The sequence below is a fragment of the Rousettus aegyptiacus genome, unplaced genomic scaffold (genome assembly GCF_014176215.1).
Source record: "Rousettus aegyptiacus isolate mRouAeg1 unplaced genomic scaffold, mRouAeg1.p scaffold_m13_p_2, whole genome shotgun sequence".
Classification (NCBI taxonomy): Eukaryota; Metazoa; Chordata; class Mammalia; order Chiroptera; family Pteropodidae; genus Rousettus; species Rousettus aegyptiacus.
Window position 1 is genome coordinate 130,416,743 of NW_023416295.1, and position 15,473 is coordinate 130,432,215.

General features: G+C 39.1%; 2 protein-coding genes across 8 annotated transcripts in view; both read right to left on the bottom strand.

The window, feature by feature from the left end:
- Nucleotides 1-12,706, bottom strand: part of ATF1 (activating transcription factor 1) — a 67,451-nt gene extending 54,745 nt beyond the window's left edge. Inside the window, exon 1 of one of the 5 annotated variants that reach the window (XR_004955590.1) lies at nt 5,344-5,619. The gene's annotated coding sequence lies outside the window, so the exon portion shown is untranslated. Of the gene's footprint in view, nt 1-4,996; nt 5,136-5,343 lie in introns of those variants that run through there. The other 4 variants (XM_016151841.2, XM_016151836.2, XM_016151840.2 and 1 more) reach the window with 4 other exon arrangements.
- Nucleotides 12,706-15,473, bottom strand: part of DIP2B (disco interacting protein 2 homolog B) — a 179,977-nt gene continuing 177,209 nt past the window's right edge. For all 3 annotated transcript variants that reach the window (XM_016151835.2, XM_036236235.1, XM_036236234.1), the window contains 2 exons: nt 14,868-14,991; nt 12,706-13,238 (listed from right to left, as the gene is read on the bottom strand). In XM_016151835.2, the coding sequence (XP_016007321.1) occupies nt 12,986-13,238; nt 14,868-14,991 (377 nt within the window). In that variant the 3' untranslated portion in view covers nt 12,706-12,985. The remainder of the gene's footprint in view (nt 13,239-14,867; nt 14,992-15,473) is intronic.

Genomic DNA, 15,473 nt, shown 5'->3' on the forward strand with positions numbered 1-15,473 from the left:
AAAAGTGCTACAGAATATGTATAATATATTGCATAGCTGTGTAAAAGTTAATAACCTGGTTGCTTCCATGGAAGAAAACTGGTAGCTATAGTACAGAGACAGAAGACTTTTCCCTTGCATATTCTTTTAAATATTTTGAATTCTGATCCACGTGAACATAAATTGTTGGGACTAATTTTTCAAATGCTAACCACTCAAGAAGTACGAGTCTTCCTGTCCATGGTCACAGCATTCCTTTCTCCATTCTAGGGAATAGTTAGTTTCTAATTGCACATATAGTTTTATATAGAGAATTTATTGAGTAAAAGTTGAACAAAGTAAATAAATAAAACTATATCTAAAGGGATTCTAAAAATCTGGATGGTCTAGATAATCAACTGCAGGATATGTAAGCTGGGTAAGGATAAGAATAAATGGGTTATATGAGATGGACTATGTCAAATGGGAGAATTACTTAGAGACTGGTTAAAAAAGGGGGATAGGTAGAATTTAAGGTTTGTATGGTTATGTGCAAAGACAAAAAAAAAAAAAGAGGGCTGGCCAACAAACATGAAAAGATGCTCGATATAGCTAATCATTACGGAGATATAAATCAAAACTACAATGAGATATCCTTACATCCATTAGGATGGCTAACAACAAAAAATTGAAAAACAGAAAACCTGTTGGTGAGGATGTAGATAAAATAGAACATTTGTGCACTGTGGCTAGGAATGGTGCAACTATTGTAGAAAACAGTATGATGGTTACTCAAAAAATTAAAGACAGAATTACTATATGATCCAGCAATATGACTTCTGAGTTCATATCCAAAAACTGAAAGCAGGGTCTCAAAGAAATATATGTACACTTAGTGCACAGCAGCATTATTCACAATAACCAAAGGTGGAAGTGACCCAAATGTTCATCAGTGGATGAATGAATAAACAAAATGTGGTATATACATATCACAGAATATTATTAAGCCTTAAAAACTAAGGAAACTATGACACATGCTACAATATGGATGAACCTTGAGGACATTGTGCTAAGTGAAATAAGCCAATCATAAGATAAATGTTGCATGATTTCACTTATATAAGATACCTAAAGTAGTCAAACCCATAGAAATAAAAAGTAGAATGGTGTTTGCCAGGGGCTAGAGGGCAGGGGAAAGGTTATTGCTTAATGGGTATGAAAAAATTCTGTAGATTGGTTGCACAACATGAAGTTCTTAACACTAAAAAATTATATACTTTTAAATGGTTAAGACAGTAACTCTTAGGTGTCTTTTACCACAATTTAAAATGTTTTAAAAGACAGAAAGAGGGCAACTATGTACTTGCCCCTTTAGCATCACTGACTTAAAAATTGTCAAGTTTAAGCTTACATATTTGCTGTTGTTCTTTTTTTTATTGAGATCAGAAAACAGAAATTCATTAACATCTGGATTAAAGCTATTGTTTTTAGTCATTGAAAAAAGGTATAAAAGCGCCTCAAACAGAAAGTGTTAATTCTTTCTCTCTAAATATGTCATTAGCCTTTTTTTCTAAGATGGAAAATATACAACAGGAAGAAAAAGGGATGACAGAATCTTAATTACAATACTGTCTAATTTTGGTCTTCTCTTTCCACAATTTTTAGAGTCATAAACATACTCTATGTACAATTTTGTATCCTCACATTCTGTATCCTGTTTCCACTTTTCACAAATATTTTCTAAGTTTTAAATAAACATATTTAAAGGCTACATAATATTCCATCCAGTGAATGTACGTAATTGCTTTTTTTTTTTAAACCAAAAAAAACAATACTGTGACTAATACCTTTGGTACATAAAGCTTTTTCTGTAATTAAAATTATTTCCTTAAGATATATTTCAAAAAGCAGAATTACTTGGTCAAGGAATATGATCATTTAACGTTTTCCAAAAGAATTATAGTCCATTGGAAGCACATGGGAAAACAATGGGAATGTTTAAAGAAGTCGTTATTAACATGATGATGGAAATGGTATATTGTTTTACATTTCTTTAATTCTCCATTAGTTCTGTGAGCTATCGGTTCACATTATTTGTCCATCCATCTATCAGAACATAGTGTTTTTCTTATTAGCCTGTATTATTTCTTCATATAAATTTTACTTCGGTCATTTTGATACAAATAATTTTTCCAGTATGACCTAACTATAATTATTTTAAAATGTTTAATTTTGACAAATTCATCCAGTGTTTCCTTTGTTCTATCTTCAACTGCTATTAAACCTCCATATAGTCCCTTCTTCAACAAGAGTGCAGTGATTTTTAATCTATACTAATACAAATGTAATCTCAGAGAGTAAACATAGACAACATCAAAGATGGTATCATATATTTTCTACATACTATCTCTATTTAAAAAGCCTTCATTTCAGAAGACGTTAAGTTAGAATATGGAGCAAATGAGGGGGAAAAAGATATACTACTATAGCATTGAAAGAAACTATAAAAGACTTTTAAAACCTTGTTAAATTACTGGAAATGATATTTTTCTGCTTCACTGTGAGTCAGATCCCCACCCCCCATAATAATGTCATTAAGAAATCCTATATCTAATGGAAAGTAACATGAACCAAACAACACACATTTCCTAGTGAAAGCTGCTACAGTCAGCAACTAACATTTTGAACAATTATTACAACCACATTTCCTATGGAAAAGAAGATAACCTATTTTCTATAAAGAAGAATCAACTAATCAGCATTTTTTCCCCAAAATGAAAACAGCTTTCTAATTTCATCTCATTTATAAACAATATACACTGCATTTTAATGTTATCAGAGCACAACCTTTATTCACTTATTTTTATTGTTCCTGCAATTGAGGATAAGATCAACAATCTGTTAAAAAAAACTTGCTCAGCACAGAATAAATTTTAGGTGTACAAAGGCATTTTCTGTAAAAATTAAGCCCCAGGCAGCAGCTGGAAGCTTAACAATGAGACACTCAAGAAGGGCACAATCACAGGGGGCAGTAAAACAGCTTCCAAGTGCAGTCAATGGTCATGAATTTTGGGAGCTGAGAAACAGCAGCAGGCTGTGATCTTGCTGACATACAGAAAATGTAAGTAAAGGCATAGCACTTATGAGAAAACTTTTAAAAATACTGAACTAAAAGCTTTTTTACATTATCATCTCCGGGATTCCCTAAATTGAGACTCAAAGAAATTGTCATTTACTGTGGATCTCACAGTAAGATATGAATGCAAGTGCAGAAGCCAGAACTGTTTTAATCCAAAATTGATGTTCTTTTATTCCACAATACCCCTCCTCCAGGAGTATCCTCACATTCCCAACTTGCCCACTTGGCAAACTTCTACTGTTTTCAAGTTACATCTCAAACATGATGTTTCTGACAGCTCCAGGTCCCTCCTTAATGCCTTCAGAACTGTGCTTTGCAGATGTTTCTAATAAGGTTACTTAACACTCTGAACTGTGTTTATTGGCATGTCTGTTTTCCCTAGTTTCAAGGCACCTAAGGACAGGGCTTGTATCTGTGCTTAGCAGAGACCCTCACAGTAAACATCAAGAAACACAGTATAGCTTTCTTGTCTGAAAAATGAAGAGGATGTTGAACTATTATAAGCTTGAGGGCAAGGAGTCTCCTGCTCACCATTTCCACAACTGAATAAATGATCTCTCAAAATTGTTCCTATCAATCATACAGAATTTCCTTCAGATCTTCAAATGTGCCTGCCTTGCTTTCTCTCACCTTCAGGCTTTTACATACACTATTCCCCTTCTCTTCATCTGGCATATTCCTATGAGTTATTCTTCAGGGCAAACTTTTATGACTCCCCTAGACTGGTTTAGAAGCTCTGGCTGTATACTCACAGGACATGTTCACCCTCTTCTCATGGAACTTATCAAAGTATTGAAATTATCTGCTTTCTGTCTCCCCACCAGAATGCGAGCTCCTCGGAGTCAAAGACCACATCCTGTTCCCAATATAGTACTAATATTCTGCACCATTTAATACTGCTAAATAAGTCAATGTGTTTAGTTGGGTTTCCCTACTGAAGACTGATAGAAATAATGGTTAAAAAAACATCTTTAGACAATTACTTCAAATCATCTTTACAAACAGGACATTTCAGGCAAAAGAAAATACCCTACTTCAGTGTTGGAAATTCATTTTAATAGGATGATGTGTGAAAAAAAACCAAACCATTTTTAGATGAGACTACAGTATACTGGTGACACAACTGTATAAGAGACCAAACAACCTTAAAGAATGACTACAAATAGAGCTAACACTCAACTTTTAGACAACAGAGGTGATTCTAATTGAGACACTCACCGCACATTATAAAGTCTATAGGAAAAAAGTATTTACATAAAACTGCATGTTTGCTGGTAACAATATTCTCAGGATAAAATGCATTTTGCAAACATAGTGTACAAACATCACAAACGAGGCCAGTTTGACAAAGATGCTTGCCAAATCTATGCTCAAAAAGCCTCAGGTGTGAAACTCTCAATGAATGTTATTAGCTCATTGCTCCTCAAAAGCTAACAAAATAACTAGACATTATTTAACATCTACAATAATTTTAAAGCGATAAGCTCCACGGCGTAGTTGACGCTGTGGAATACCATGCTTAATTTTATGATAACAGGAGAAATTTAAAGTTTCCTCGACTTGATCGTCTTAGAAGTAAACAGACAAGCTTCTATCTATCATTCCACACTCATTCCCTGCTCATCTGCTACATCTTTCCGTTACTGTTTCGTGTGTCTGATTATTTTACTCTCTCCACTCGACTATACTCTCCACGAAGGTAAGGGCTGTTTCAGCCCTTTGCGTTGAGCCGCCCCCGCGACCTGGCACCCCGAGGGCACCTGAGGCACTCCCTGGAGGACTTAATCAGTCCTGGGCCCCGATCCGCGGACAACGCGCGGACGCCACGACCACGCCGCCCCGGCTCTTCCACCCCCGGCTCCCCACCCAACTCCGAGATCTTTTTTGGAGGGCGCTCGCCTTAAAGACGCGGAGGAGCGGTTTCAGAGGTGAAAGCCACCCCGCAGCGGGAGGTCTTCAGCTTTATTTTGATTGGCGGGCGGGAGGCGGGAAGGAGGTGGAGACCCACGACAAAAAGGGCACAGGGCGGCCAAGGCGCGAGAACCGGAAGCATGCTCGGCCCGGGGACAGCGGACAGGCCCTCCCCCTTCCGCCGCGCGCCCTCCGCGCCCCTCCCCCACTGCAGCCTCCCGCACGCGACCCCCACCCGGCGCACGACCCGGCTTGGCGTCCCCGCAGCTCCGCATCCACGCACTCTTCCCCTGCCCGGGGACTCGGGAACACGTCCCACCCCGTCCCTCGCTTACCTGTGGCTGCCGCCTTGCTGCTGTCCGAGGCGGGAACTTGCACTCCCCCCCTCCCAGGTGGAGCCGAATTCACTACCTATTTTCCCACCCCCTCACGCGGCAGGGGACGTGCCTCTTTCTCAAGCGACCGGCGGGGCGGGGAGACTCAGTGTCACTTAGCCAACTGTCCTAGCTACCGTTTCCTGGGCAGTCAGGGCCGCCACTGGCGGCATTATCTACAGCAGGCTGGGGGCGGGGAAGGGAGGGGGCCAAAACTGAGTTAAGTGAGCGTGGGGCGGGGGGGTGAGGTTAAGGCGGTGCCTCCGTGCGGGCCATCGCCCTGCGTCACCACGTTGCTCACGTGGTGCGCCGCCATCTTGTGCCGGTTTTCCTTCGAATGGCGAGCTGCGCCTCCGGAAAGTGTTGCCCAGTGAAAGTTGTTTGCGGTTCCTTTTCGCTTCAGCGGCTCTGCGGGCACTTCTCTCACATGTCTGCCTTCGGAGGCCAGCCCTAGCTTGGTGGTGTCAGAGGCCGCTCGGTGTGGGGCAGCTTTCATCGCATAGTGGCATCGCTCTCGGCTCAGCTCCTACTTGCTCCGGGTTGGATGATCAGGCCCAGAGTTGTCGCCCCTGGCCTTGACCCACGCTTCTTGTAGAGAAGGGACTTGAAGCTTGGAGGTTTGTCCTAGTAAGCTTTAGTTCACTCATACTTTTTGACCCCATGAAGTTGCGTTAGGAGTTGTATCATTTATCCCATATGAAAGAATTTTCTACAAAGAGTCATTTGAAACAAACAAGGTGCCCGTAGCGTGTCACGTGGAAGCACAGATTTACTCCAACTGTTAGAACAATTTTGAAAGAAGTTAACGTACAATGGAGTGTCGTAAAATATTACACCGTCATTTTAATAACAAAATTTTTTAATGTGCCTACCTCTGGAGAAGGGATTATGCGTTCTTAATACTTAATCCATTTCCTTGCAAAATGTTTTTTATGGCTTTGTAGAGGTAATGATAAATGAGAAACCTTTTAGTATGCTCTTGACAGAGTTCCAGATTTTTTTCTGAAATTTTCCTAGTTTTGAGATCTCCAATGTAGGAAACTGATCAAGTAGAGTCCCTTCCTGGTTTTGACCTTTAAGGATAGATAATGTAATTTCAAGCTCTAGAGTTCCTGCGGGCCAGACACTCCTAAGAGCCCACAAACCATTGTTATTCATTCATTAAATATGACTACTTGTTAAAAGCTAAAACAGGTTGACAGGCTTTATTTTAGATTTTTGATTAGGCAAATTACCCAACCTATCTAAGCTTGTCTTCTTATCAAAGTTAGGAAAAGTATAATACTCAGCCCACGTCCCAGAATTATTTAAAGAATCAAAATACGTATCAGTAGCAAAATGCCCTTAAAGAGGTAAGGAGTGGGGAAGAGGTTCTCAGATATCGCCTTTCCCAGCATCAGTCATTATGGAATCCAGAACATTCTGGCTGGAAGGTTAATTCTGTTTATTCTTTGGTTTCGTTCCTTCCTTGGAACACAGAATGTTTAACAAATGTTAATTAGTAAAAGAGGGGGTGGGGAAACTGAAAAATGTTACTATCAAAAGAAACTAAATTTTACTGATAACGTCAAAATGTGCATGAACCACTCCCTTGTTAGCTCCTCTTCCACCTGTAATGTTTTAAGTCTAAATCAGGTATTATGCCGTGCAGCGCTGCCACTCGTAAATATTCCCACAGTCCTTGATTCTCTTATGGAAGTGTAACAAGCTGTACTCCTGTGAACCTTGAGAAATAACTAGATGAAGAAAAACAAATCTTGGACTTCAGAAGTGAGAAAAAAAGACACAAAGAAACCTAACTTGCCACCCTACCCCTTCTCAGTGGCCTTGCTTTGTCAATTACTCCTCATTGCTGTATTTGGAAACTTTCTGTTTGCTCTTTCACCAACAAAATTTTTTATTCCATCTTTGAAAGAAAGGAATGCAGCCTCCCTCAAGTCTACATCTCTCTTTTAACTACTGTTACATCTTTTTCCTTCCTGTGTATAGTTAAAGCTCCTGGAAAGAGTAGCCTCTGCTCAGTAACACCTCCCATCACACCTCTCTTGAACCAGTTTTCTGTCTTCTCCCATAGCTGCAACTGAAATCAGTTCTGACCAGTCACACCAGTGACTGCCTAGATACCATATACAGCAGATGCTAGCAAGTCTCTCTTTTACTCAGCATCACTGAAGCCTTTGGCATTGTTGACCACTCCCTACTCTTTAAAACACTGTGATTAATGTGCCCGTGTTCTTGGTTTCCCCCCACCTGTCCAGTTATTCCCTTACTTATTGTGGACTTTTCTTCTTCCACCAGTCTTTAAATGCCCCTGTTATTGATCCTTTTCTCACTCTACATGATCTTCTTTGGCAGTATCATCCACTTCCATTGTTTCAACTACCACTTTTAAAAGGATGTCTCCCAAATATCCAGTTCTTGGCCAGAGTTCTCCTGAGGCGGAGACCTAAATATTTAGCTGCCTGTCGGACCTCTTCACTTACATGTTCCATAGCACCTCAAATGCACATGACCAAAATAGAACACAGCATCTTCTTTCCCAAATCTGTTTTGTTCCCTCTTCATAAATGACCCCACAGCTACCTGACTTCCCCGTCAGAAACCTAGAAGTTACTTGAATTCCTTCTTCCTAACCCCGAATACTCAGTGGTTGAAATCTTATACTGTCTCCCAAGTTTGCAAATATTGCCTCTCATCTCCATTCTGTCACTGCAGTGGTTGAAATGTTCTTGCTCTGTCGCTGCAGTAATCTAAGACCTCCCAACTGGTCTCCCTGCTTCAGGTCTTACAGTCCTTTCTTCCCTATCCATACCAATCCATTTTCTTTTTGACTACCAGAATAACGTGTTGCAAACCTGAGCATGTTATTCTCTTGCTATAAATCCCTCAATGGCTCTCTTTGGCCTTATGGATAAAAGTCCAAAATTCTTAGCATCATATAGAAGGCCCTTAATGATCTGTCCTTGGCTCAAACTTCCATGGATAACTATCTTTTACTTTTCTCCCTTCAAACCCTACGTTCTAATAATGAATTGTAGTTTCCATAATATGCAACCTCATCTTCCCCTTTGTTGTGTCCATCTTATCTGGCTGTCTCAACCTTCAAAACTCAGTTTAGATGTTACCTTTTCTAGCATATATTCCTCACTATTCTCTCTCTTCATTGGATTGGGTTATCCCACTTGCTCCCACAGTCCACCTCTACCTGTAATCCTTACTCTATTGTTTTCCTGTATTTCCTTGGGGGCAGTGACTTGATATTTTTCTCTGTCTAGCTTCGGTTCTTATTGCAGTGCCTTGTACTAACTGGGCAGGCGTTCAATACATGGATTAAAAAAAAGTTCTCAGCTTCTTAAATAACCACAAATTCGCTAGGCTCCCATAAGTTTCTTGAAACCCGAAAATGGAAGAGCAAATGAAGTATTAACTTTAGGAAAGGCTGAAATCCAGCCCAATTACCGGTTAGAAAAAAATTTAAATTTTCAATCAATAGTTTAAAACTATCAAATACCACCTGGGTAGGAGGAAAATTAAGCTGTAACTGTTCCTGAGACTAAAGCCTTCTCAGTTTTCAAAATGACTCTTCCTTGAGCTGGCCTCCTTTTATAGATAGCACTGATTTGCTTTGCTTGATCTCTGTGTTCACTTTCCTTGGACCACTCTAGCTATCTTTAAGTCTTACCATCTCACGTTAAATTTAGGATTTATCAATTCCAATTTATCAATTCTCCCAATATGTGAAGCATTAAACACAATCAGGCATCAATATTTATTAACACAAGACAAAGGAAACACATTCAATGAGTTAATAGAACACTGTCCAGCCAGATGTTAAATTTAAAAACGTGTATCTAGTCTAATTTCAAATAAATAAAAAACCTTTATACATAATTACACAGCACTATAGTTTGAATTTGACACTGGTAAATATCCTGACAGAAAGTAAACAATTTAGGACTAAAAAATTATTCTTGTATCTTTACACTCTCTTCCTCTGGACAAATAACATGGCCCATCTACAAACCAGAAATGTATGAATGGTAAAGAAAAGGCCTATTGTATCTTTGGAGTACTGAATCATCTTGCTCCAAATACTCTTGCTTTTACATCAAGGCAGACAACAAAAACAACACTAAGGCATAGATCAGTTGGAGTTTGAGGGTGAAGTGTTAACTCCTCATTGCTTTAGTCTAAAATATTCCCAGATATTCAAGGAAAGTAATTTATTTGGCCAAGATATTGAGCACCATGCCTGGGGCAGAGACCTTAACAACAACAAAAATCATAAGGCCTCAGGCCCTTTGTTGATTCAACACAAGCATTAAGCAAGCATTGCCCAGGGACTGAAGTTAAGGAAACATACTCAGAGACAGGTAATGGTCCCTAAATAGCCTGAGGCAGCACAGCTTCATAAGGAAATAACTTTGTACTGGGAGAACCAGGGCCCTTTAAAAGGCGAGAAGTAATGACTGGATTCACTGACGCCCATTAGCATGCTAGTCTTTCCAAGGGTCTCACCGAGGCAGGGAATGGCATCTGTGCAGCTCTGAGAATCCCCAGGGCCTAGGAATTTTCCAGAGGAATCCCCTTTCCTGACCTACCTCAATTACTTCTGCTGAGAGGCAGAAAGAGGCTCAACAACTTTCAGATCAATAGATTTCTCAACTGAAACAAGGGCTTGCTATTTAGTTTTCTTTATCACCGGCATAAAAATCGAGACAGAAGATGTTCCAGAATTTTGGCGAGGATATTTCTATTAATAAATGGCCTTTTGGGTCTGTCTTAAGAGTCCGTTTTACCACAGAGGTTCTAATTAATGTGGAAAGAGCAAGAACATTATTATGTCATCATCAAGAGAAAGTTTTCTTATTCAGGTCTGCAACAGACTAGGCACAAATCCCTCTAAGCTAATAACTAGACTCTCTTCCCCTTACAGAGGTATTTTACCAGAGTTACTGATGAATCTCCCCAAAGACACATAACAGCCTTCTTTCCTCCATAAGCATATTCCGGCTTTGGGGATGTGCAAAAGATCAATAAATCACCCACAAGCCAGAATACAAAAATAAAGATAAATCAGAAGACGGAGGAACTATAAAACTAGGTAATCAGCCCGGAGGAACTATAAAACTAGGTAATCAGCCCCTAAGTAACTAGGAAGTGGCCACACTTTGAGATTAATGGATTATCTTATTTGAAGGAATGCGTATAAATCTGCACTGTCCAATATCGTAGCCATTAGCTACATGTGGCTATTGACAAATTGAAATATGGTTGGTTCGAACAGAGGCGACCTTAATACACACTGGATTTCGATGACTTAATAGGAAAAAAAGAAAGTAAAAAAAAAAAAATTCTCATTAATTTGTTACATTAATTCTACATTGAAATAATATTTTTGATATATTTGGTTAAACAAAACAATATTGCCAGTTTCTTTTATACTTTTTAAAATGTGGTTACTAGAAATTTTAAAATGACAGATGTGGCTTATATGATACTTCTGGCAGGCACCCTGACTTATGTAATAAGAATAATCAAAGCAACCCAAGATAGATTGCCTATATATTTTTTTTAAACTTGTGGATTATGGAGATAGAATTAATTATTCCTCAGGGTCCCTTGTTTCGTTTAGTGAATCAGTAATAACTTTTAAGAAAGTTACTTTCCAAATAAGCAGGCTGTTTTCTCTGCAAATCAAACCATTGCTAGTCACTGAGATTTCTTGCCCCAATCTAAGTGTTTTTCTGTACATTCTAGAACCTCTCCCATCACGTGTAAATTAATATAATCCAAAATGTGGAAAAAGAGATGTGGAACTGGAAAATGTCTTGAGGTCTGCCCTCTGTGGAGAATGAGGTGGGAGGAAAAGAGGATTATGTAAAAGGGAGTCAAAAGGGAGTCACAGATTGTGTAAGGGCAGCCCCCAAGAGTGCTGCCATGGTGAAGGGTCTGGTCTTTGCTGCATTATAAACCTTATTTTCAGGGTAATTACAAGTCTTAAAAATTGTTTAAAAACATACTTAGTTTACATGATGTTACAGTGGGGTAAATAATATGTATTATTAAAATAGTCTAAATAAATATTTACATAATAGACCAGAGTGGGTCAAAGAGAACCATTCTGATTTAACATGTTAACTCTGTTCACTTTGATTTTTTTTTAATTTTTAAAAATATTTCTGTAAGAAAAAAATAATAAAATTCAACTATATTCAAATACATGAAGTATCAGACCAAAGAAAGGAAACTGAGCCAGAGGCCAAACTCAGTCCTAGGCTCAGTCCACTTGGCCTGGGCACCACAGTTATTTCAAAAGAGTTTCTTGCATACATCAGACTTCCCCTGTTTCAGCATAAGCCTGGCTATTTTGGCAACACAAATTGGTCAGTTTTGAGATGTATAGTTATGTGGCCTTACGGTTTCATGCGATGTTGATCCCACTGCCTTCTCAGCCTATCATTCTTGTTCTTAAAATCCTGGCCCTCATGAACTGGCAAAATAGAGGACACTCTTCAGTTTTCAGAAAAGAGAAGCTGTATGTATAAACTGTAGACACAGTTTACAATGGGCTTGGAAAAAGAGGAAATTCTAAATTCTTATGCATCACTCTTAATTTGAAAGACAGTTTCAACACTGGGGACCAGAGTGACTTATTGTTATTCCTTAGAAAAGGGTGGGATCTAATGAATCCTAGCTTTTTGCATAACATTTTGACTTTTTAAACAGATCTTTTTTTTTTCAGCTTGTAGAAACAGGCTGAATTCTTAAAAGCTTAAGCTGATTCTTGGAATGCAAGCTTTAAAAACAAACATAGGCAGCTTTAGTTTATAAAGTACACCAGCCAACAGAGACATAGCACAATGTGCAGCAAAACCTGCAAACAATTTGCACTTTCTAGTTACCCAATTACACCACATTAAGAGAATACTGAAATTCTCTCAAAGTAGAAATGTTTCTAATTTGGTTGTTATAACTATACAAGCCAATTCTTCAATTTTTTTTTTTTTTTTTTTAGCTATGTGTATTCTTATTTACATGTTTAAAACACTGGTCACAATGTTTTATACTCAAGAATTATACATATAAAGTAATTCTCATATTCAGTGGGTTATCTGATTTGCTTATGGGTTATCTGATTTGCTTAACAAAGTAAGCTGAGTAGTTCCATGTTCATCCGCAGAATGTCTAGCTACGGTAAAATGGCAATACAGTACAGAGCGGGTAACTGTAACTCAGGCTACCTGCTTTATGTGAATTCATTAATCTCCCTTACAAAATTCTAAAATGGCATTAGATAAAAATACAAGTATATACAACAGATGAAAAATATGCAACATGCATGTAATTGCTTTAGTAACGTGCTGCTCACGCTAGGTCAAAGCTCATGACTAACACACTGTTAACATTTTATCATTTGCCACCACTGAATTCCCCTTTCCTGTGTGTCATGTGATTGCAGAATCCCACAGGATGAGATGAAGGATATAATGTAGCCATCTCAGCTTATTTCACATCATCTGAAAGTTTGCTCCTAGTCATGGGTCTTTCTTTGGTCCTTGTGGTTTTTCAAGGTGGCCCCCTGTAATCTCCACAAGGCTGGTTACATGTTGTAAGCCACATAGATGGGGTCTAACTGGTCAGCTAGGAAGCTGTCACGGAGGTGCATCCTTTGCTTCTCTCCTCTGGAGTTGATGGGGATAACACCTGGGTCCACCACAACCACGACGCCAACGATGAGATAATGCTCTTCCAGGACCACATTTGTCACTAAAGGAACCAGATCTAGGGCTTCCTGTTCAGAGCCACACAGTTCCACAACCACCACAAGCAAGTTGGTCCACGTGAACACGGCACTGAAATTTCAATGACATTCAGTTAACATGCCATTACATTTACCAATCATCTTTTATAATATTTGCCCAAAACTTATGCCCACTTCCCTGAGAACTGCCATCTCTCTTGGATCCAATCAGAAGGCTAGCAGCCACATTTGTAATATATAACCTTGTCCCTACGATCACAGTTGATTAGCTGAGCCATCCAAAATCTCTTCTGGGTTTGGAAGTGGGATTGAAAGTTGTTATCTGATCACTTGAACTAAGGACATGTAAACTTCAAAATTCTGGGGTAGCCAGGTATGCAGAGAAGCATAGAGACTGGCTCTTCAGGGAGAAAAGAAAGAATGAAGTGGATGACCACATGGCTCTAGAGAGTAAGAAGATAATGGTTCCCAATGGCCTTTTTTCTACCTTGCTGGAGATAGTTGGAGACTTCTAGGAAATTCTGAGATAGCCAGTTATTCCTTGCATTAACTCTCTTTTGCATGGTGTTTTGAAAAGAGCATCTTTATTTGCAGCATAAGAGCTTCGACTAAGATAATACTCTTCTACCCAACAGGAAGGGGGTTGGCCTGGCTTCATCTGAACTGCGTGCCCACACAAGTGTCTCTCTTATTATGTCATAAAAGTTCCATAAGGTAGAAAGTCATCTTATTCGGAGAGGGGATTGCTGGGTTAGAGGTTATGACTTGACTTGTGATACACAGTGTTAAACTGCTTTAACAAATAGAACTCAACATCATTAAAAAATATAATATTTGGTTGCGTTAGAAGTCAAATATCTAAAATTAGAGGGTAACCATGGTACCCAGCTTCTCTGCATTGTTCTTATATCTCATGGGCATTGTTATGTCTGGGGAGAGACTCTGACCAAAGTGAGAATATTTTTAGACAGAGAAGCATCTGGAAAGCATAAGCAACCATTATAAGAACTGTATCTATTTAACAAGGGGGAAAACAAATAAACAAAAAATGAGTAAAGACACAGTAACAAATATATAGAAAAGAAACTGGATGAATTCTGTATTGTCGAGAATCTAGAATGAAAGCCAATAGGCAAAAATTACAGTTTCAATTTTAAGAAATTTTAAGTCAATGTGAGGTTGGATGATCCTTTATCTGGGATAATATAGGGGAATTTCCTGCACTGGGAGGGAAACTGGATGAGATAAAATAATCCTTTTTGTATGCTTACTATTACAATTTATAAGCACATTCTCATTTGATTTTTCCAATAGTCAAGAAATGACAGAGAAAGTATTTTAAAGATGAAGGAAGCAGCCTACATGGAAGAGCTAGACCCTTAAGTTGGGTTTTTTGACCTTGAAGTCATGGTTCTTTTCCACTGTACTACACAGACTTTCCAGAGGCAGATCATCAGTTAAATCCCTTCTAAGGGTAAGACTCTATCATTAAGAAGGATTTAGCTCCACAGTGGTCCCTTAGAGCCTGTCTCAGTATCTCCATGGCCTCATCTGCCATAGCAGATTGCACACCAGGACAAGAATCAGTCTGTTTACTTTCTTAGTCCCCTTGGAGCTCTATGTCTGTAGGTGGTATCTGGTGCAGACAGCTGACTACTCAGATTAATTTTACTTGATACTACAACTGAGGTGGGAGGCCTGTTCTGTAGGGGGGATTTACCATTCAGCAATGCTCCTGTGAATCCGCGCCACCGAGGTCTCAATGTCGATTGGGTGGTATCGTAATCCTCTTAGCTCCAGCGTTTCGTCCAGAGCTCCCACCACATATAATGCATCATGACGTTCTGACAGAAAGAAAAGAGAAATGTGGTTCATCAGACACATATTGAGTGCAATATAGTGTTGGAGTTAAGAGCACAGGGTTCGAACTGCCAGCCCCATCACCTGGCTCCATCACTCACCAACTGTGTAACTTTGGGCAAACCAGTTAAATCTCTGAGTCCTGCTTTCCCCTCTGTGAGACAAGATAATTACTGCTATGAAGATTAAATGAGATAATCCATGTAAGGTAGTTTATGATGCCTCATAAGTACTAAAAATTAGCTATTATCATTATTATTGTTTATGATGACAACTGTTACTACTGTGTGCCAGGAATTGTGACAGGTTCTGAGGAGACAAAGATAACAAAACACAATTCTTGCTCTGGATACTTACTGTCTAGTGGGGGAAACAGACAAACAAACAGGTGTGTACTGTAACATGGTAAGCCCAGTGATAGGCACATGCATGAGGTAGGAGGGGAGCAGAAGACACACCTTGAGCT